Source organism: Zootermopsis nevadensis, unplaced genomic scaffold (genome assembly GCF_977971745.1).
Source record: "Zootermopsis nevadensis isolate Lab colony 2312 unplaced genomic scaffold, Znev_1.0 Znev_ptg000023l, whole genome shotgun sequence".
Taxonomy (NCBI): domain Eukaryota; kingdom Metazoa; phylum Arthropoda; class Insecta; order Blattodea; family Termopsidae; genus Zootermopsis; species Zootermopsis nevadensis.
The window spans coordinates 2,595,288-2,619,060 of record NW_028259155.1 but is presented as its reverse complement, the minus strand read 5'-3'; the positions used below and the strand labels follow the sequence as shown (position 1 = coordinate 2,619,060).

The following is a 23,773-nucleotide window of genomic DNA, read 5'->3' as shown; positions in this document are numbered from 1 at the left end:
GCCACAGACACACGTCACACCACTCTGGGTATCGTTCGTAAACTTAAAATCCTCGACGTTATGACGTTTATAAGAGACCAATTGCACAGATAATTCAAATAAATACCACGATAATAGTTTATTACAAAAAAAAAGTATGATACAGAATATTTGTATATAGAATCGAAAGTACTAAGTTATTTTTATGAATAAATTAAAATAATTATGAAAGGGATTTGATTATCTTAAGACTTTAATGTAAATATCATAAATATTTACTGTGATATTAACTTAAAAAAACATACATTTTACTAATGTTTACGTAATGGGAGAGTCTACTATAATGACCAACCCCCCAATTGTCAATTGTTTGAACCCTCCATTCGGGGGGGGGGGGGTTAGTTTAGTTTCTTACTCAGGGGTTAAAACACTTGAATGAGACACTAAAATAACCCCCCGAAGGGGAGTTAGTTTAGCGTGTTAGTTAAGATTTTAAAACGCAACCAACCCCCCAGAAGGGGGGTTGGTTATTTTTTAAACACATGACAAAGGTCATGAAGATATCCGTCTTCTGGGTTATTGCGCTGTGTAGCCCTGATGACGGAGGCAGTATGACCTCTGAAACGTTGGTTAACATCGACCAGACTACACGGCGCAACAACCCAGAAGACGGAAATCTTCATACTCTGATGACGGAGGCAGTATGTCCTCTGAAACGTTGGTTAACATCGACCAGACTACACAGCGCAACAACCCAGAAGACGGAAATCTTCATACTCTGATGACGGAGGCAGTATGTCCTCTGAAACGTTGGTTAACATCGACCAGACTACACAGCGCAACAACCCAGAAGACAGAAATCTTCATACTCTGATGACGGAGGCAGTATGTCCTCTGAAACGTTGGTTAACATCGACCAGACTACACGGCGCAACAACCCAGAAGACGGAAATCTTCATACTCTGATGACGGAGGCAGTATGTCCTCTGAAACGTTGGTTAACATCGACCAGACTACACAGCGCAACAACCCAGAAGACGGAAATCTTCATACTCTGATGACGGAGGCAGTATGTCCTCTGAAACGTTGGTTAACATCGACCAGACTACACAGCGCAACAACCCAGAAGACAGAAATCTTCATACTCTGATGACGGAGGCAGTATGTCCTCTGAAACGTTGGTTAACATCGACCAGACTACACAGCGCAACAACCCAGAAGACGGAAATCTTCATACTCTGATGACGGAGGCAGTATGTCCTCTGAAACGTTGGTTAACATCGACCAGACTACACAGCGCAACAACCCAGAAGACGGAAATCTTCATACTCTGATGACGGAGGCAGTATGTCCTCTGAAACGTTGGTTAACATCGACCAGACTACACAGCGCAACAACCCAGAAGACAGAAATCTTCATACTCTGATGACGGAGGCAGTATGTCCTCTAAAACGTTGGTTAACATCGACCAAGGTCAATTGTTTGAACCCTCCATTCGGGGGGGGGGGGGGGTTAGTTTAGTTTCTAACACAAGGTTGGTTGCGTTTTACAAACTTGACCAAGCCCCCCCGAGGCGCTCCGAAAGGAGCGCCCTGCTCTATTATAATAAAAATATTCTATTTGTAAAAGTGAATCGAAACATAACGAAATTTGAAATGACACGCTTTCAACGAGTGTTTAACGTAGATGGATTAAATTTATCGCGTGGTTTTCCACATTTACTGAATACAGTGGTGCGAGAAAGAATAGCAATTCTCATTGTTTACCTTTGCTGAAATGTCGGACGAATCTCGCTATTTTTCCCTTCTTTCAGTCTCTCATTGTTTCAAATGTCGTAATCAAACCGTTAAAATGCACTTCAGCATTATTTAAGCCCCGAGCATTAATTTCCAAGGTTCCGCTCGAATGTTAACATTAAGTGCGTGTTGGGGCCTGAATCACCGGTTAAGTTTTGTGTCATTCAAGTAGAATATTAAATGTTCCAGAAAAAAAAAAAGAGATCGCTTTTCATTTGGAATAAAAACATTTTGTTGCCTGCTGTATAAAATATTTGACTTTTCTAACACGTTTTTAAGACGGTAGCTCAGTTACTAAGCCTGGAAACAATTGTAGAAGCTCGTTGTTTTTGACTCCGGGGGGCTCCTGCCTCGGTATTGTTCCGGATTTATGTGTGGCTTAGGTAAGATCTGGCCTCTCCTCTATTCTCTCTCTCTCTCTCTCTCTCTCTCTCTCTCACGCAGGCGTTACACTGCTATATATTTCGCTGTTTTTTTTAAATAACTACTATGACCTTTCGGAGACTGAAATTACAGTCAAGCTGTTTTATATCCACGTAACAAGTGAAAATCATTTTAACTCGACTTTTCATATGTTAAGATGTAACGAACTGTACCCAGTGGAGGACGGTACATGTTAGCAGTGTTAGCCCGGCTAACACTTTGAAAAAAACGAAAAATATAAACAATTGTGTTTTAATTTTGTGGTTCCTTAGTACTCTATAAGCTGTAAGACTGCAAAATCGATCACAAAAATGTATCTTTAGCCAAAAGAAGCTAGTCCGGTGATGATATTCATTCAGTGTATACTTTAGAAAGCCGTGTTTACTCATGCGTAATTATGGGGAGACGCCTTATAGCATTGGCTTGAAGGGAGACGAGACTTAAGGACATTCCAAGATCTCACGTTAGCCAGTGTTGCGATGTTAACAGCTGATTGTGTGCTAGCTTTTTTTCATATCAGTTATAGCAATTTTAATTTCGTAATCTTTGTTGCTCGCGTGTACCGATTTGTGACTTGTAATTGTGCATCATGTAAGATGAAAAAGCGATGTGTACACTCATTTACAAAATAATAATGATAAGAAGTAATTCTAAAAAATTAATCTCTTATAATTCACACTGACCTTAAGAAAATACAATAACCTTCTAAACATTTGTGAAGCTTCATTGCTTTTAAAGTAAGAATTTTTGGATTTTAAAAACTTGACAAAAGTTTTCTTTTTTAAAAAATTAGGACTTTTGCCTAAGTATTCCGTGAATCAACATCTATGTTTTGGTAGTCGCTCAGTATAAAATTAAAATATAATAAAAATAAATAAATTAAATAAAATTATAGGCACAGAATATATTATTTTAAGATATTATTGCGATTTATTCTAGATGTGTCTGAGCAAAACTACGAAACGTTTTAATGATAGGAAGAGAGAGAACCAGATTTCTCCTAATGACAATAAAAACTTATATCTTAATTGCGTCATGTTTGTGTTTTATTGGTACAATATTTTATTTTCCGTCTATACACAAACTTAAAATAATGTTATTAAAATTACTTAAAATTATAACGTTCTCAGTAGATACTGCATCTTGTTACATTTTTGTTATCGATAACAAAAATGTAACAAGATGCAGTATCTACTGAGAACGTTATAATTTTAAGTAATTTTAACAACATTATTTTAAGTTTGTGTATAGACGGAAAATAAAATATTGTATCAATAAAAACTTAATTAAGATAACAATTTTCCGTAATTCTCCTAGCTTTTCCCGAAGAAAGACAAGTTGTAATCCTGAAATAAATATCACCTTAATTCAGACCGAAGACCCTTCGATATGAGTTACAAAAACCGGCTTCAACTACTCGCATTACCGTCTATCACTCGTTTGAGGAGTTATTTCTTTTTCCTGGGGCCGATATCATAAAATAGACGCAGAGCGTACAGCAACACAAAAGAATCGCAAACGACTTTGTTCAGCAGTGCGATTCGAAAACCATTTCTTCCGGCCTCGCATCCACAAGCTATCAGAATAAAACGATTCTGTATATCACATACGCAGTGTAACAGTTAGACACTTTTAAGAAACAAATGACCACATATGTGAGGTTACCGAAGGATGTACAGTCACAGCTAAAAGATGTCACTAAGAAGAGTGTACAGTGAGCTCCAAGACAGATTTCCCTGAGATTCAATGACAATTCCTGACATATTCCTTGTTGTACGCATTTTAGGTGTTGAATTGTTTGTAATTCAGAATCAAAATTGGGCAGGCTGATGTAAATCATTAATTATATTGTTACTGAAGGATATTAAATGTCGAAATTAATCGTAAGATTAAGAAATCTGTGTATCCCAAGAGATTGGATAGAATTCCTCCCTCTGTTGCATTAAAAACTAATTAAAATTATGAAGATTTCTGTCTTCTGGGTTGTTGCGCTGTGTAGTCTGGTCGATGTTAACCAACGTTTCAGAGGTCATACTGCCTCCGTCATCAGGGCGGTGAGTATTCTCCCTGATGACGGAGGCAGTATGACCTTTGAAACGTTGGTAAACATCGACCAGACTACACAGCGCAACAACCCAGAAGACAGAAATCTTCATACTCTGATGACGGAGGCAGTATGACCTCCTAAACGTTGGTTAACATCGACCAGACTACACAGCGCAACAACCCAGAAGACAGAAATATTCATACTCTGACGACGGAGGCAGTATGACCTCTGAAACGTTGGTTAACATCGACCAGACTACGCAGCGCAAGAACCCAGAAGACAGAAATCTTCATACTCTGATGACGGAGGCAGTATGACCTCTGAAACGTTGGTAAACATCGACCAGACTACACAGCGCAACAACCCAGAAGACAGAAATCTTCATATTCATCGCCCTGATGACGGAGGCAGTATGACCTCTGAAACGTTGGTAAACATCGACCAGACTACACAGCGCAATAACCCAGAAGACAGTCATTTTCTTACTATACGATAATTTATGGATTTATTATTCCTTTGTCCTTAATATATTTCTAACAATCAGTCCACGACTAACAACAAAATGGTAACCAACTCCCCCCCCCCCCCGAATTCAAAACCCCAAGATCATTTATAAGCATAGGGGTGCTAATCCCTTTCGTGGACAAATTCGTATTTCCCAAAATATTTTTTCCTATATTATATTTATTAATTTGAACTACCCTGTATCAGGAAATCACGTACGTTCTGCCCATAATATATTCTTACATCGTACTCCAAGGAGCGCTATAACACTCCTTACAGGTTCGAGGTCAGAATATCCCCCCCCACACACACACACACACAAGCTTGAAGAATCTCTGCAATAACTGCATAAGCACATTTTCCTCCGAGATATTCACCCTTAATACAAGTACTCTTCCTCACATTTTACACTTTCCAACCCTAACATGGGTTCTCCGTCTACAGCATCTCCCTCAGGGTCAGTCACCAGCTACAGCATCTCTGTCTAGCATACACTTTCAAAAACACTCAACCTATGCATAAATGTATGAGATAAAACTACACAATGACTCCATAAAATCGAGTACAGTAGGATCACAGATATCTCTAATCAAAAATACGTAAACCCGAACAAATTCTGAATTATGAATGAAGACCTAACGTCACATGTAATTTTATCATGATCGACAAACAGGCAAAGACAAGGTAAACAGAAAACAGCAAAGTAACACTGTAAAAGCAGAACCTTCCTATTAATAACAAGATAAAAACAAATCCAAGTAATCAAGTTCATAACATAACAAGACATAACCTTCATAATATCCCTGAAATGTCACTAGGCCCTAGTTGGTTGCACTTGTTTGCCAACAACAAGAAACACTGATCGAAGCAAATGGTAGTAATTATGGCTTACCTCCGAAGTCTTCACTCGACATCCCTTCAAGAAACTGATCACAAATCTTAGGCAGCAGATGATGAAAAAACTGTGAACGTAAATCCGTAAGACACACGCCCAAAAACACACTTTTCTTCCCAAAGCTTCAAACACGCGCTCTCTCGGCACTCAACTTTTTTTCCACTGAAGTTGTGTACCAACATGACGAACCTAAATGCGCAAAATTGAAAATCTAAGCTAGTCTTCCCTACGTTCGTTATATTTCACCTTTCAGCAGCTGGCTCTACGTCCTGTTTACATTCATAATAGTAATTACACTCACAGATTTCTATTGTAAGATTCGTGGTGACATTTAGCTTTGAACTTAGGGTCTTTTAAATATTACACTAGAATGCTAGTGACTAAACTTTACATAATAGCCCTATTACCCGAGTGGCTGGTCTAAGAACTGAAACATTACCATATGCTTTAATTAGCTAAGCCCACAGATATGAAATGTAGTCCTACGTATAAATTGTGCTGGCAAAGAAATATTACTCATACAATACCTTCCAGTTCTGGAAGTAACAGGAGGGAAAACAGGGCTATGTATTCTATAACTTTTCTTTACTTCGGTTAAGATTGCTTGAATGACAGATTAACCTATTTCAAGGCTTCTAGCTATCTAAACGCGCTCTCTCGGCACTCAACTTTTTTTCCACTGAAGTTGTGTACCAACATGACGAACCTAAATGCGCAAAATTGAAAATCTAAGCTAGTCTTCCCTACGTTCGTTATATTTCACCTTTCAGCAGCTGGCTCTACGTCCTGTTTACATTCATAATAGTAATTACACTCACAGATTTCTATTGTAAGATTCGTGGTGACATTTAGCTTTGAACTTAGGGTCTTTTAAATATTACACTAGAATGCTAGTGACTAAACTTTACATAATAGCCCTATTACCCGAGTGGCTGGTCTAAGAACTGAAACATTACCATATGCTTTAATTAGCTAAGCCCACAGATATGAAATGTAGTCCTACGTATAAATTGTGCTGGCAAAGAAATATTACTCATACAATACCTTCCAGTTCTGGAAGTAACAGGAGGGAAAACAGGGCTATGTATTCTATAACTTTTCTTTACTTCGGTTAAGATTGCTTGAATGACAGATTAACCTATTTCAAGGCTTCTAGCTATCTAAACTTACAATCCCACCATTTATGACATACAAGATTGTACGGCGCGTATTAAAATATTGGCATTTCTGTATAAAGTTGAAATGTTTTGTATTTCATTCTGTCTCTCCTTATAGTAGGTTCTCATTGTGCCTAACAGATGGGACTATAGTCACGAATACTAGTCCCCTCTACTGAGCAAAATCTATACTGTTTGTACCATTTTACTTGACAGCGGTATGACTCATTGTTTTAATTTAATTCAGGATTGCAAAAGTAGCTCGTAAAATAACGTTGGTCCTTTTCACGTCATTTGACAGACTTTTAAGCATACGTTCAAGCTATCATTTTGTAGTTTGATGACATTTCAGGACTTGCTTTGGAAATTTCCTGGCCTGGCTACTCTGTGCGCTGTCAGGACACTAATATTGGAGCAATATAAAAATGTTTTATTGTATATTATTATAAAATTTTTCGATATCCTTGGAACAGAATCGGAGCTGAAACACTCAGATTCTGTCTACGAATAATGGACTCACTTCATGTACGCAGATAAAAGTGTGTATTAAATGGTTTGCTACTTTCTGATCTAAAATCTGGGACAGAGAACCATCGTGAGAAATTTCACAGGTGTATGTACACACCACGCTGAACACAACGGTGTCTCTGTCCTTTCTACGGACTAGAAACGAATAAGATGGTGGAAATTTGTGTACCGCACGTGTAGACAACCTCGGGTAGACCTACTTTGGACTTCCAACAGATACACACACACAAATGCGAACGCGCTGAGGATTTAGACGGCGAGAAGAGTATAATGTTTACTCCCTTACTTGCTTCGCTACCAATCCTATTATTAAATAGATATGGTTTATTCCAAGCTGGTCTCTCTCTCTCTCTCGTCGAGGTATTACCCTGGAACATGTCTTTGCATGGATAACACTTCTCAGCTGATGTCCCGGACTGCCTGTGGGATTATAAACACCAGTGCAAGCTGCCGCTTGCCTTGTGTTGGTTGAGTTTGTTTGAAAATAGAATGATGCTTCTGATAAAGCAGCGTGCAAAGCCTCGAGACGTGGAACTGGATCCACCGATTATGGCCGCCGACCTTGTAGGGAGTGCCAAGTATGCGGACGACTCAATAAAGGAAGGAAGGAGTTTATGTCGTTCAGTGCAGCGGTGTTCATTGCAATCTAGATTTTGGTCATTGATAACGTCTCGTATCACAACACTCAGAAAGGCAAACTAAGTCTAAGTGAAGCTTCGGCAAGAGCACCGAATGGTTGTGAAGAAGATAAAATTATCTAATCTAATGCTCTCTCAAGTGTTAATTTTTAGGTTATGTGTAGTGTAGTGAAATCGACTTTCCTGTGTTACATACCGTGATGATATTTTATTTGAAGTGTACTGTACGCGGCCTGCTGTCATCCCTGCCAGTAAACTTCTAGTAAGTGACTCGCTCCGAGGTTCCAATTCACAAAGTTCAGCGGCCAAAAACGCTGCAACGCAGTATAAGTGGATCGATACATCGCAAATTGGCTACGAAAATTCTTTGCACTTATTCTATTGTCACGAAACCGGAAACGGACCTGCGAGACATGCGAACTCTATGATATTAGAGCTTCGTTTCGATTAAATTTGATTCAATAAAAGAAAGGAGGACAAAATCTGCATGCGATATTAATCCTCACAGCTGCAGACCGACAATCAGGAATAAGGTACTTGTCCACTGCTGAGAGTTCAACACTTTTAAAACGTAAAGAAGAACAAAGCAAAGTTTGCGGAATATTATAAATGAACAAGACGAAGTGATTTAATATTGTTAACTACTGTACATGACTCAGCAGGAACTCCAAGAACAAGATTATGATTTACTCAAATTCCTACAATTTTTTTTATAAAAGTTAAAACATACGAGTGTCAATATCTTTTGTAACGATGTAAAGTTAATAAAACCTGATTATGTAAATACTGTGAAAAATAACATCTAAGGTTAAAATAGGGCACATTTTTGGACGTAATTATACATGGACACCCCCCCCCCCCGATCCAAAACACAAGTAGCAGGCCCAGATTAAGGGGGATGTCGCTGGGGCCATGGTCCCTGCTCCCAACTTCAATCATAAATTTAAAACTCCTGCAATCTACAACAATATAAGGAGAAAAGGCAATTCTGGTATACTTGCATGCAAGGCCCTGGCTTGTCGCTCGCTTCTGCTACCCCGTTCATCCGTTTAATTGTACGGAATGTGGGTCGGCTGCCCAAAACTAATTTACCTGTAATTAAAATGAACAAAATACAGACAATTACAAAACATAAGAAAACTACGAAACAATGTTTTTGTTTCTTCCCACCTGAACCTTCGTCTTCCTGTATGCGCCTTCTTCCACATCCGAGTTGTACGTCCAGCATAGCACAGCAATTACATTTCATCGCCGTATCAACAGTAGGCGTTATAAAATATTTTCAAATATTCAAAACAAAATTTCAGACCAGCCCGTAAGTTAAATTATAAGCAAATTTGCACACGCAATTTTCAAAATTGTAACCAATCAATTAACTAATTTTTCACATTGTTTTATTAACAATTTTTTCTCTGCGAGAGGAAAAATTTTACAGATGTGGGTAACTTTTTGAAATGAAGAGGGTTTTCTGGGGTTTAAGGCACATAAAACATAAACCCAGATTCTAAGTTGGGTTAATAGCCCCAATATAAATGTAGTTTCAAATCATCGATGTGACAATAAATAAATCCGGTGCGTAAAAAAACTACAAAGGAAAAACAGTGGAACATTAAAAATAACATTTATCACAGGGTATAAATGAAATTGGAACATTTTATCTGTGCATCAATTAATATTCTTCATTTGCGAAATGCGTTCCCCAAAAAAACAATTACAATAAAGTTACCACATATTACAACTGCAACATAAATATTGAGCTATTTATTTATTTATTATAAAATAATTTATTCAAATATAAACAATGTAAACAATAAATGGAATGTTGGAACTGGTTCACGCGTCCTTCACTTTCCAGAGCATGAGCTCCATGCAAGCTTTCGCATCCTCGGAACTGTCATGGCCACCCTCTGAAACCGAACACACATCTCAGTCATTACGTGACGTAACAAAACGACGAGGAATTCCGACGGTTAAAACCGAGGGAATCCAAAATCGCCGCAGCATCAAATAAGATACCTCAATCTACACTTACCGCAAAAATGACGGTTCGGAGGTCCCAGGTTCAAATTCTGTCCCAGAGACTGGCTATCCTGACTAATAAATGTACTTACTGGTTTTCCTCAGACCCTCCAGTAAAATGTCGTGATAGTAATTTAAATAAGGGCATTCATATTCGTTGATTCATCACGCGACCTACTATTTAACGGCACAGAATATGAGCGACTAAGGGCATAGTTAATAAACACACAAAAATTAATGTCCGATTCATAAAATGTAACTGTAGCAAAATTATTAATGAATAACATTATCAATTAATTATTTCCCACGAGCATAATTCTATACTGGGAACGACCCGTTCTTCAAGTGCCTCAGCACTGCGGGTCCCAACTTTACGTTGGCTCGATCTATAGACTCCTTGGACGAGGGATCGTCCCTTCGCAAGGCCTCTTACCTGTACACAGGACAGCACAACACGGAAAAACATCAATGGCTTGAGTGGGATTCGAACCCACAGTCCCAGCGACCAAGTGGCACAAGGCCCACGCCTCAGACCGCGCGGCCACTTGTGACCCCAGACTATACACAAATTGAATTAAATATTATATACAAATGTGTTTATCTCCAGGCTTCATTATCAGACAAATACTGTACGGAGAAACTGCAGTTGCCATGACATACCATTCTCTTGAATAATCTTACTGAGGTGCTCTCGACATAGCGTTTTCAATGCCCTTTTCTTTGGTGGCCCCATCTTGTGTGGAAACACAATACTTGTGTCCACCACAGTGCTATGTATCATCTGAAAGAAAACGCACACTAGTACTCAAGGTAGACCAAACACGTGATCACATGCGCAAACATTTATCTTCGTATCTTAGACTGTACGGGCGGAAGGCGGATGAAACTAGCTCAGGTCCCGCCCAATCCGACTTCGATTTTGTTAAAGAAAATAAATCAACTTTAAAATCAAACATTCGCTCAAACAAACGTGATCTCTGTTTAACTTCATACCTTCAACGCTTTGAAATCGCTATCTAAACTGTGACCTATAAGAATTGTTTTCTCATGAATAAACGACAGCAACGTAGCCTGAACGTCATAAATGCTGGTCTGAACTCCAATCATGTCTTCTTCCGTGATCCCACTGAATCTGAAAGTGGAAGAGGAATTAACAGTTTAATACAATGAAACATGATAAATACAGCGAAATTTAAATTTTAAAGGTTTGACGTAATATTTCACGCAAAATATCTTTGGCTAAGTATATGTTCGATAAAACCACCATTTAGTTAAACAACTTCTTAGAGACAATATCTCCAAAAATCTCCCTGCACAACCAATAAATCACGGCTCTCAGATTCGTAAGATCAGCCTCCTCACGAGTAAAACTCGCATAGTCACCCATGAAAGCGGAAGTTACACTGGGAGCAGGAAAAAATATGTACCTCGTGTTATAATCAATGATCGGATTTTCCGGTTTAACCAAGCTCTCATAAACCGTAGCGAGGTCTCGGTCAATGACCGTAACCCTCGTCAGTTCCAATCCTACGGTGGTGTAAGACATCTCACAATCCAACGCGTAGACGCCATGATCGCCATCTGCTGGTTCTTCATGACGTGGGAGTGTTTTCACATAACCTCGCATATCATCGGGATCAAATCCGTCACACACGTGGCACTGCGTCACTGTGCAACCACCCCCTTCGCCATCGCCACTGCAACACGTATAACGCCGTTCCCAGCCACCCAAAACTGAAACAATTCAGAGACATAAAATTTAGCTCACTGAACATTTGAAAACAGTGATACAACCAAGAAAGTTACTTCCATGTTCAAAATGTCTAACTTTGAGGTTAGGTTAGGTTCACTTAATGACATTTTGTCATAGCGTACTACGACTTTTGATTAACTTTATTATCAAACACGCTAATGTGGGAGTAAGAACACTTTTTTTCTGTATTCTAAGCTGTAATGAAAAATAACACATCCGGTCCACATAATTTCAGGACACGAAGTGTTTGCATAATTTCCGTGTGTAGAAAAATATTAATTTCGTAAAATTAGATATATAATAACTGTAAAGCAAATCCAGGGATAAAAAAATTCATATTTTTAACTAGTTTGATCCAAACTTTTTAAATGAAGAACAAAACTGAGCAGAGTCAGGGTTAAAGGCGATGAAATGATATTTCATCACATACGACTACTTCTAACCTCGCAAAATATAAATAATATAAAATAATCATGACGTAACTCTATTTGCTGTCAAACGGCATCCAGTGCCATAAATTATCCGATTACACAATCTGCCAAAAACATTAAATGTACACGAAGAATTACTGTTTTTTGTGGTTAAACACAGTCGATTGCAACTTCAATCTACCTCTCGTCTGGAACATTCTTCCCCAGTGGTAAACACACTGTTCATCCTTCACTTGCAATCCATTCCTGTTTACAGAATATCCTTGATTACAACGAGAGCACATGCGTAGTACGCGTTTACGATTCGGTGAAAGGGGCATCTTTTTTGCTGTTCCTGGAGGCAGATGCATGACTGCAACTCCCTTCTCTTCCGGATGTGGCCGAGGAAACCCATTTGAGCACAGCATTTCTTCGGTGAGGAGGTAGGGTTTCAACAGGAAATATAATGGCTCTGTAGATGACTTCGACCCTGAAACAGTGTATTTAGCGTAAGGAAATGGAGCGTTCATACAACAGACTCTCGTGTTCTGGAGGAATCATAACGTACGTGCGCACTCTGTGCCAAACCCAAATAAAGTTCCACCACAAATTTACTTTTTTTAAGTTCTAAAGACTACAGTGAGAATGTCGATCACACCGCTCAACTTTCTTCAAGAAGTGTGGGATCCAGAGAAACACCGACATTCGTCAGCCCAGACAATCATAAATAATGAAGTTTTATTTTATAAGAAAATATAATTTTATGGTTACGACCATGTCCTCCTCCCAAACATATCATTTAATGAGAATCCTGTCATCCATTCTCGAGCTGTACATTCAGGCAAGGAACGGATGGACAGACGGGGAAAAGATAACAAGAATTTTTTTGCAAAACTTTCAATTGCAAATGCATCTAAAAATTGATCTAACAAAAGTAGGCTTTGGCACAAGATAGTTATTAAATTATGACTACAATTTTAAAAAAAAGGTATATTTTTTTTAAGTTCTTACCTTGCTTCTTAATACTCCAAGTTCCTTTTGTACCACTATGGCCTGTCAGTACAGATGAATGTGAGAATACGCGGGATTGACTAGAAGCAGACGTGCTTGGTTGGCTAGTACTCACTGTCAGAATAAAAGTCAACATTTCTTTACATTTCCTTCTTTAATAATTCTTATATAAGATAAGTACTTGTGATAATCTGAAACGTTTTTAACAGCACAATATTATCTACTCTACAAGCGATTCATCAGGGTGGTACTGGGATCAAGAAGGATGGCTGGAACCACTTCTCAATAGTACGCAACATTTTCTATAAATCTGGCACCAGGCAGTGAAAAGGAATGCAACTCCTGTTCTGAAGTCATCAATATTTCAAAGTTCAACGTATGAATCAAATAAATGCACAATCAATTAGCATCGATCTCATAAATTCTGATATCAAACTTTTACATATGGTTTAAGAAACATAATTATAACAGAAGACAGCCATCTTCATACTTACCGCCACGAGAACCTCAAATCCTACATAACTAAAATCAATTCCGATCAGTTTGTGATTTGTGATTGATTCACAAACAAAATCTGATCATCAGAGTGGATAAGGTTTTAAGCATAAAGTCTAAATCGTACATGAACAGTCACACCCATCAATAGGTTAATGTACTATTTCAAAAAAAAAAATTCACTCATAAAACAAGGTTAGTAACACGCTAAGGCAACGGCACGAAAAAGAATTTCACAGAAATATAAAACGCGTAACATCACCAACCTTCTGCAGCCGCCTCTTTCCTGAGTCGATTGATTTTGTTTGACATATGGCTCGAATACACAGACCTGGTGTTGCTACGACTGTATATAATGGCTTCTTCTTCCATAGCCTGTTGACAAAAAGTACGCGGGACTTACACCTGTACAAGATTAGATTCACAAACATGATGTCAATCAGATATTACCTGCCTATAAAAATGCACGTGTTAAACACAATGTATATAAGTCCCTTTAATAAGTTTTAAAATCTGTGTCTGAAAGATTTAATTTAATAAATATTTAACCATGTAAGTATACAATTATATAATTTAAATTTAAACTTTTGAGTCAATAAATTTTGGGAACTAAACTTTTAGAGCTTTGATAGGTTACACCCCAAACAAATCCTTCTACATTCTTTTCCTTAGGTTTTCACAGCTGGAGTTCAACGTATTTCTTCGGCTTTCAGGGATAAACCGTGTGAAATGATGTGAAGACATGCACAAAATTGCACTTCGTCAGATCTCTCCTAAAATGTCCATAATTAAAAAAAAAACATAAAACATGATCCACAGAATTGGCCACCATGGTCACCAGACTTCACTTTGCTAGATTTCCATGGGATAATATGAAAAAGTAAACAGATGATAGGACCTACTTCACTGAATTTTTGATACTGAAATACGCACGAAAGACCCTAATGTTCCTCTTAGAGTTAAAATGATCGTGAATTTCAAATATCCGTAGCTCCACAACCTTTGAGAACTGGACCCACGCTCATATGATAATTACGACGGGGATCGATTTTCAGAAATAAAAACCAAGTATTGACAAATCACTGGGCACTCTATACATAAAATTAAAACAAAACTCACTTCAGTGACAAATGCTATATATATATATATATATATATATAACAAAATTAATGAAAACCACTGACCTTAGAATGAGCATCTGAAGAATCGGGGTATAGTTTCAAATATTCAGCCACTAAATGGTTCAGATAACTCTGACGTACATTGGCTGGAATTTTTCCTCCAAGTTCACCAACAATTTTAGGTTGTGAAAGGACAGTCTGGAGAGCAGAAACAGACAGACATATTATAACAAACACATGAACTCATTCATGTAATAGCTGTGGAGACAGAGGATTTAAAATCAAAGCTCCGCTTTTCCCAAGGCACTACCCTGCAATAATACATACACATACTTTGCTAATAGTGGGATAACATTCTAGCATTATATAATCTGTTAGTAAAATATGTGTTCCTTTCGGACCAATCACAGATAATCTCCACTCCATCAGCCCAGATAATCACGAGTTTACTGTATATACAAAGAAACAGAATTATGGTTTGAATGACAGCGTGGCTCAACATCTATGTGAGACCAATGAATCTGAAATATGTCTATTAATTACAGTAAAAATCTCGATCAGTATAGAGACTGATTATGGACTAGACGACAGCGGTTCGATCCCTGACAGCGCAGAGGATTTTTCCTCTAGCTTCTGCGTCCAGCCCGGTTCTGGGGCCCACCTCGCCTCCTATCCAATGGTCCTTTCCCGGGGGTAAAGCTTGTCCGGGGCGTGACACTGACCACTCGCTCCCATCTAGTGTCGAGGTTAAGAATGAGTAGGAGCTATACCTTCTCCCCCACCCCCCAGCGCCTACATGCTGTACAACAGAACAGCTTTCTTTTTAATTACAGTAAAAATTTTACGCACCGTAGAAGGCCTGTGAGCAACTCGATGGCCACCCTTAGGTGCTGTCTGAACAACTGTATGAGATTCAGTATTCTCAGCTTGAGGCAAGGCACTTTTTGAGGTAGACACAGATTCCATATAACTTCTTCTTTTTTCGAATGCGGCCTGCATCCTCATCTTAGCATTAAGTAAGTGTGATACATTTGGTACATGTGCAATACGAACACGGCCTGAAAATAAAAACAAACGTTCTTCAATACATCAGAAACACAGATAACAGGTGTGTCTTGCTGACATATTTTTCTCAAACACCCCGCACACCTGAACAATTCACAAACCCAGTTCTTTTTTACATAATAAAATAAAAAAGTTTGTATGAATTTATTTGCATAATAATTTCTTGAAATTCAAGAAAGATGTCCCAGTACCACGTTGTCCACCACAAACTCCACATATGCAATATCATCATCAAACAGGAAATCACATTTTTATATACTCACACGCAAATATATCAGAAATAAAAATATCAGAGCTTAAATATCCTTCCTCTCTTAATCTTAATGGTACTTCTCTAGTCACTCACGTAATGCTCCGCTTGAGGATCCAGAGCCCACATTGCTGCCAGCACTCGGACTAGTATTCGATGTACTACCGAGACCAACGGCTGACAGACTTGTTCCAGCATTGTCTGTTAACCTTCGCTCCTGAAGTTCTTGCATCTTGGCAATCCTCATGCTCATAATCTGCAAACAAAGCATCATATTTCAGTAATTAACATTTTGCATTGCTGTTCTTGATCTATCATTCAGTGCACTAGAAATGAAGCCACGATACTTCAGGAACTCTACAACCTTACATTCTCAAACATGTGAATCTACAATCTGTCAAGCAAATAATAATAATAATAAAGGCACAGTGAGAACATAAGAATAAGAATGCTGGCAGACACTTTAAATTTTTCTGTCTCCATTTTACTTAACCTAAATAAGTCAAACATCTTTGGCCGCAACAAGTGTACAATCAGGTTCAATTATTACGGTTCTGCTCTCCTTAAATCAAAGCATCTTTGGAATTATCTACGGCCAAAATTTGCTTCTGAACCAGAATATGACAGCATCGGCTGCAACAAATGATTCTTTGCCGCATAATATTTTATATGTTATCGTGTAAAGTTACCAAAAAGCATGTGAAGTCACCGTCATTAAAATTAGTGTGGATAAGCAATAACGCAAAACTTCTTGCTTTTCTCTACAAGAATGACCTAAGAGGAAGGTTTTGAACAGATGCATCTGTGAATATATGTATAGATGCTGATGGCTCCTAACATGCTTCGTTTACTAATGAATGTTACTGTGTGAAACTATCTTCACTTTGTCTGAGAGAAATGTAGGACGAGTTAAATTTGTGTTTCTTGGCTACGTAACAGTTCTTTAGTGCGTCATTTGCTTCTCACGCTATTTATAAGGTCTGATATTATAATAGCAGGATTTATTTTGTAAAATATGTTCACTAACCATTAGTAGACATTGCCACATCAAAATATATGACAACGTTCCCTGATGATGGAAACAGAGGGTCTCTGAAATGTTGGACTCTTGATCCGAAATGATGCGGCTGGTCACCGGAGAAGATTTTATCACACTTCAAAGCACTCTTCTCTTGGCTACACACATATCCCAACATGTCTGACATGCTTCGAAATACCACTGGAAGTCATTACCTGAAAGTCGATTTAGTACTGCCACTGCTACGACGTTTACATTGAACTGTGACACTGTTGTGACGTTCTAAATCACCAGTGCACTTTCTCTGTTCTCAAGTTATTTGCGACTGACGAAACTCATGCTGACAAACATATATCCCTCTCTGCACCACTAAGCTATCTTAAAGGTTTAGAAAAGAAAGTCAAAAGTGAAGAAAATAGTACTGCAATAATAAACAATGGGCGATAATCGTTACAGAGTAATCCCTTGTGGCTCTTACATCACAAGCATCAACATGTTATCAGCTCAGATTAACAGGAGCACAAAAATCATGAGGGCACAGTGAAGGCAAAAATTATACACTTAATCCATTCTACGTCATTCAGAACAGAATTATTCTTCGTTAAAAAGAAACACAAACGACCCGTTCACACAACTGGCACTTCTAGCATCAACGTCTTCCACTTGCAACGTCACGGCTGTCTCAAATGTTATCTATTCTCTGGTCTTGTACGGTATGAGGCCATATAATAAAGAAACAGATTAATTTTTTTCTTCTTCTTGGTAATCCCTCACTCCAGTCATACCTCACATCGTTTCCAAAATACTACCACAACTCTAACATTTGACATCATTTGACATGGTTCCCAGACGCAAGAGATAAGCTTCGGATATCGTACAAGAAAATCGTGAATCTTGAAAAACAACGCGTTTTTCTCCAGATTTTCAGAATAATCAGTCAAGTAACTTACATGCATAGGATTTACGTGGTGTTTAACTGGAGCTGCTACTTGTGGTGGATACTTCCGTGCCGCTTCATGCGCAATACGCTTCCTAACGGGCACCTCCTCTTCTTTCAAGGGCTCTTCAACTTTCATAGTTTTCTATATAAATAAAGTTAAAAAAAGGCTCAATACAATATAAATTTGTATATAATACATTTCAAATATTTGGTAGAACTGGATGTGAATGAGTGTACGTTCTACTTTATCATGTTACGACTCTCAAAATTCTGCTTCGTATCTACAGGGATACAAGCCAAAAAGAGATCTATGGGGTGATATATGAAACATAGTTTGCATACGAGCATACCCTTTCAAAACAAAAGGAACAAAGTTTATAACTGCTGGCACCATTTTTTGGCAATTTCATCCATTACAATTACAAAATTATCCGCGTATCTTCAGTATTAAATGCATATGAGGTTCTGAAAATGCTATATCAACAAACACTTAGGTATAACATAAGGTTGGTACATAATTTTATTTAAAGAACACAAAAAGTGGCCACAGAAAATAATGAAAATAACGAGAACAGAAGTTGAAGTTAGATATGAGAGTAACCCAGAATTTATACGGAAAATATCAATAAACGACACAAATTTGAGGATGGCAAATTATTTCTCACTTAAACATCGACAAATCTTAAAACAGTACCGAAGTTCATCACTTCTAAAAAGATGTCTTATAAAAGATGGCAGAAAAGTCATTCAACACATTTTTGACACATCTGCTATTTATAAGAGAATAAATTACATAAAATCAATTATACGATACTGTCGATATGTTTGGCACGCGAGAACTGACAAATGCATCCCTAAATGTATAAACATTGTCAAACCGGAAATAGAAAAAGAAGAAAAAATTACTACTTGAGTAAAATTGTTAAAGCATACTAAAGTTCATCATGACATTTCAGCTGTACCTTGCTTACTGTACGTTGGCTTTGCTGCGGTTCATATTCTTTAAAAATGCGATAACATTCCTGGGCGATTGTATCTTCATCTGACTCCGAGGCGTATACGGTAACAGCTGCAGAATCATCTGGCAACGCAACTGAACTGACGGTATCAGCATCTCTAGAATCGGAATCGCTGCCGCTGATATACTGCTCTTGTGATCCAGCACCGGGGGAAGAAGAATTTCCTACGTGGAAAAGCATAAAATCATACTTAAGCGTCGATTACCAATTTGCCATCCTGATACACACACAAAATATCAGCAGATTATGGCGCAAAAAAATAGGAACAATACAAACGCCCTTCTTTAATGTGTTCGATGGTGATCCCAGTAACAGATAAAGCAATGTTCGGAGTAATGGATCCGCTGATTTATGGGTAAGGTGCTAGCCTGAGTGTAGAAGGTCATGGGGTCGAGGCTGGCAAGATTAAGTATGGTTTTCTGCGTATCGTCTCATTCCCTTCGATCAAACAAAGTCAAAACTTTGTAAATGTGGTGTACATCAAGGCCATAACCACGGATCACAGCTCATATTAATCTGAAGCCCCTCTGGCAATCTTTTGGGGAAATATGGAAACTCTCATTCCATCTGCGGATTCCATCCTTACTGGGCAAACAGAGGCCAGCGCGTCAAAGACGAACTGGAGGCACAAGCCATGCCACAACCTAGATTATTAATAATAGAGATAATGGTCGTGACATAGCAGACGATGAAATTTTTAAAAAAGGGAATGTTATAGTAAAAGTTTTCCTATGTATTAATATAATCAAAATAGCTTACCTGCATTTATTCCACTGTCCTCAGCAAAAGGCTCGTTTGTCAACTTTCTTGTTATCAACGTAGCTGTTTTATACTTTTTATTATGAGATTTGCTGTTTTCGTGATTCTTTTCCGTGTTTTTACTCTTATAATGGTGGTGACGGTGGTGGTGATGATCTTTGTGCTTCAATCTACTGGAACCTGAATGACATTTACCTTCAACAAGAATTTTGGAACTCGAGTGTTTTTCGGATTGCTTCTCTGAATTATGCGCTCGTTTTTCTTTCGTTCCTAATTCTTTCACTTTATGATGCTTGTGACTCTTACTATCACTACCAGTATCCCTCTTTTTAATCCTATCTTGTCTCTCACTTTTACTATCTGACTTCCTATGTTCAGACCTACTTGAACTTGAATGTTTATAATCGTGTTTCTTATGTTTCTGTTCTTTCATTTTCTCACTGGAATGCCTTTTACTTTTTGATTTGTTTCTTTCCGATCTGTCCTCCTTCTTGCTTGATGACGATGAATGTGATCGAACACGAGTCTGTGTTCCCATTTTTTGACTCTGATCACTTTTGTTACTCGCATCTTTAGAATAATTTTTAACATTAATATCAATTTCTGACTTAGTACTTTCAAAATTTAAATTAGGTTCATCACTATTCACAACACTATGCATCACAGTACAAACTTCTTCAGCCTTTAGACTGTTCCCTTCCCGTGATTCGCTTGAATTTTCATTTAGAATTTCATCCAACAAATCAAGTTCAGTAGATAAATCTACTTCCACAATATCGCTCTGTAGCCGAGTCTTCACAGTTGGCTTATATAACACCTGAGACGTGTTAGTTTCCGAACCTACTGGGATATAGTCAGGTTCAGAAATAGAGACAGATTTCTCTGTGGGGCAATACTGCGGCATAAGGACCGATGAACCGACGGGAGCAGGAATATAATCGTTACTACACTTGGGAAGCGTATCGATTGAACTTGGTATATATGATAGTGGCTGGTTGGAATCAGTCCAACCATTATGCGGAGGAGAATATTTCAGAGACAATGGATTATACATAACATTTTTCACAGATACATCGATCTCAGGATTATATTCTTGTTCTACTATTTGACTGTCCTTTATGTTAGGTTTAACCCTCTTCTGTCTAGGATTATCATCAGAAGAACTAAGCCGTTTCACCTGAACTTTGGAAGCACCCCTTGGTGCAGGAGAAGGAGTGTAAGGCACCGGTATATGACGCTTTTTTAATTCTGATATGGGTGTTGGTTTGTAAGATGGAATTCCAGCTGGGGGTAAATACGCCTTGTGCAAGCGAGGTGCTAGAGGCTCGGATGTCGGAACATCAGCACCTATTTGCGACGAAGATGGTTTCAGTTCCTCTACTACTTGACTAACCAGAGCTTGGGGGATAGAACTTTCTGACCCAGATGACATTGTCCCTGCTAACATTTCTGGATGCTGTAACACTTTCTTCACAGCCTCAGAAACTAATCTTTGTAAAATTTCACTGTCAGCTGGACCACCAGTACTGGCACAACCGCCCTCCTGAGCGGAACTGTTGGCGTTCGACTGACACATGCTCGAAGATGGCGCATCAGTCGAGTCTGAAATAAAGTGCAAAGACCTTAGTTTCTGTAAAAAAGATGAAAAAATAGCTTATACCATACATGCTTATCAACAATGAATGGACAAGGATTTTGAAGAAGGTAGTCATGACCAACTTAAAATTATTATTCCACCATTCACTAGAAAGACAAAACCTCAGGACAGCTATTAGAACACATATATTCCTAAGGCCATGACATTTATGAACAAGATTGGCAGGCAGACAGACAGACAAATATGGGAAGACATAGAGATCCTAGTTAGCAGTATGTGGAACAAGTCAAAGTAACACAGTTATACAAATACATAAATAAACTACATTTATTGGCATACATTATTACATCATTAAATATTCCTAACCGATTACAGCCTATATTTACAAATGGCTTAAATTGCACCAAATTAATACAACAAGTAATAATTATGCACACAAATTCCACACACTTAGTTCACTACCCATACAGGTTATTTCTACACATACAAAATCAAAATTTCAACTATTTTACATTTCATACCTGAAGAACAAAATAAGAATGCAATAAATTATTTACAAACATGCACTTTACTGGTTCTACTCTCCACTTCCATTATTTCAATACCAAAGTAGAGTACAATGTGAGAAACAAAACTTAACAAATCAAGATTTCAAGGTATCAAAGCAGTGATTATAGCCTTCCAATTCATCACAACATGTAGTTTATAGACTGTAATTATACCCCATCCTTATACAGTAATGATTAAAATCTAAATTAAAACACAAATTGATTAGAAAAAATTCATTATATGGATCCTGGTTAATCAAGATGTAGAACAAGTCAGTGTATAGACACAATAAGCTAGTCATGTCCAACATTATAAGTCCAGTCCCATACAGGATATAAATACAAGGGTTAAGTATGATCTTCATCAGCCAAGAACTAACCTCACTAGTTATCAGAAAGGTCCTTACTATGCAGGGATCAAATTATTCATACTCTTCCACACAGCATTCACAAGTACTTAAGCTGGCATTGAAAGGTTATAATTTACCTCACTCCTACTACTCTAGAGAAAAATTTATTTCAATTGAACATTATTAAATATTGTAAATAGATGTGATAAGTAAGTAATTATAATTTTGTTTTGCTACTTATTGTACTAAGTGCACAAATTCATGTTCAACATCCTTGGTTTGTACTATAAAGTATCTACGGAAATTAAATAAATCCTATTTCCAATACTAAGACACGAATACTTATATAATACATATAAACAGAGAAGATAAAATGACAACAAAATAATAGAGAAAGGGAAAAACGCCAAGTTCTGTAGAGACCTAACCCAACAGAGAACGGTTAACTGCATAAACTACCCACTCCAACCAAAGGTATGACATATTTGTCCAACTACTGCACAAACATTATTCCAAAAATAGTTGCAAATAAATATAACCAAACCCACCTCTCTTCACATGTCTGAAATGGCAGTACGGTCTCTCACATAGCCCACTATCATAAAATGGGCAATTTATTGTTTTGAAATATCCTGTTGAGGGCAACATTGTTGCAATAAATATAACGTCAAAACAATCTCTCATTCATCTTATTATTTCTTAGATGCAATAAATTAAAATACAATCAGACACACAATACACACGTCTTCCATTTATAACGCTGTGCGCTATAAAAGCATATAGCCAACATACGCAATTGCACGATTTCCCTGTGTGGTTGCCAATATATTTCCCTATATACAGGAAAATTCTCTCAAGGATTTTAAACAAACGCTTGCTGTCTATGCAAATTATTTTCGTGATAACAGAACATCCTACAGCGAGAAACAAACGTCAACCCATGGTGCGGGATAGAACCTGTCTGTATAATATGACAATCGTCCTGATGATGGAGACAGCTAGGACCTCTGCAACGTTGGTAATCTTCCTTCAGACTACACGGCGACGAAAATAACCGTCTTCTGGGATGTTGCCCTATTTAGTGAGGCAGAAATTTACCAACATTTCAGAGGTGCACACTGCTTTCATCAGGGCGATTTATCGTAATGGAGACATTCTATAATTTCACAGCAGTGTTCGATCTCTGCACAACATCACGTAACTAATTTAGTTTCATTCCTAATTACAATTGTTTCATACGATATCTGATCTTCCCACTATAAGAAATAGTCAAGAGCTATTTTAATAATGCACAAGGAATGTTAAATATATTCATTTTTAAGGCACAAAACATGTATCATACCATCAAATTAGGTTGCACATAACAGAACATTTGTGGAATAAATATCAAAGATATTCACAGATGATAGCAGTGCAATAACCACCTTATTATGCTATAATAAATAGCAGGT

At 37.8% G+C, this 23,773-nt stretch overlaps 2 protein-coding genes across 2 annotated transcripts in view; both read right to left on the bottom strand.

Annotated features, from left to right (window-relative positions):
- FoxP (forkhead box transcription factor P) overlaps positions 1-5,740 on the bottom strand; it is a 475,517-nt gene extending 469,777 nt beyond the window's left edge. The window contains exon 1 of the mRNA XM_087354642.1: positions 5,642-5,740. Coding sequence (XP_087210768.1) covers positions 5,642-5,663 — 22 coding nt within the window. The 5' untranslated portion in view covers positions 5,664-5,740. The remainder of the gene's footprint in view (positions 1-5,641) is intronic.
- Positions 5,741-9,619: 3,879 nt separating this feature from the next.
- On the bottom strand, positions 9,620-23,214 carry LOC110839487 (uncharacterized). The gene is made up of 14 exons (XM_022083707.2): positions 22,871-23,214; positions 19,828-21,429; positions 19,012-19,232; positions 18,060-18,191; positions 16,188-16,347; positions 15,626-15,834; positions 14,840-14,974; positions 13,922-14,030; positions 13,161-13,274; positions 12,352-12,639; positions 11,414-11,720; positions 10,980-11,118; positions 10,647-10,767; positions 9,620-9,874 (listed from the first exon to the last, which is right to left on the bottom strand). Exons 1-14 carry the CDS (start codon positions 23,004-23,006, stop codon positions 9,801-9,803), a joined length of 3,747 nt encoding a protein of 1,248 aa, XP_021939399.1. The 5' UTR covers positions 23,007-23,214; the 3' UTR covers positions 9,620-9,800.
- Between the last annotated feature and the right edge of the window lie 559 nt (positions 23,215-23,773).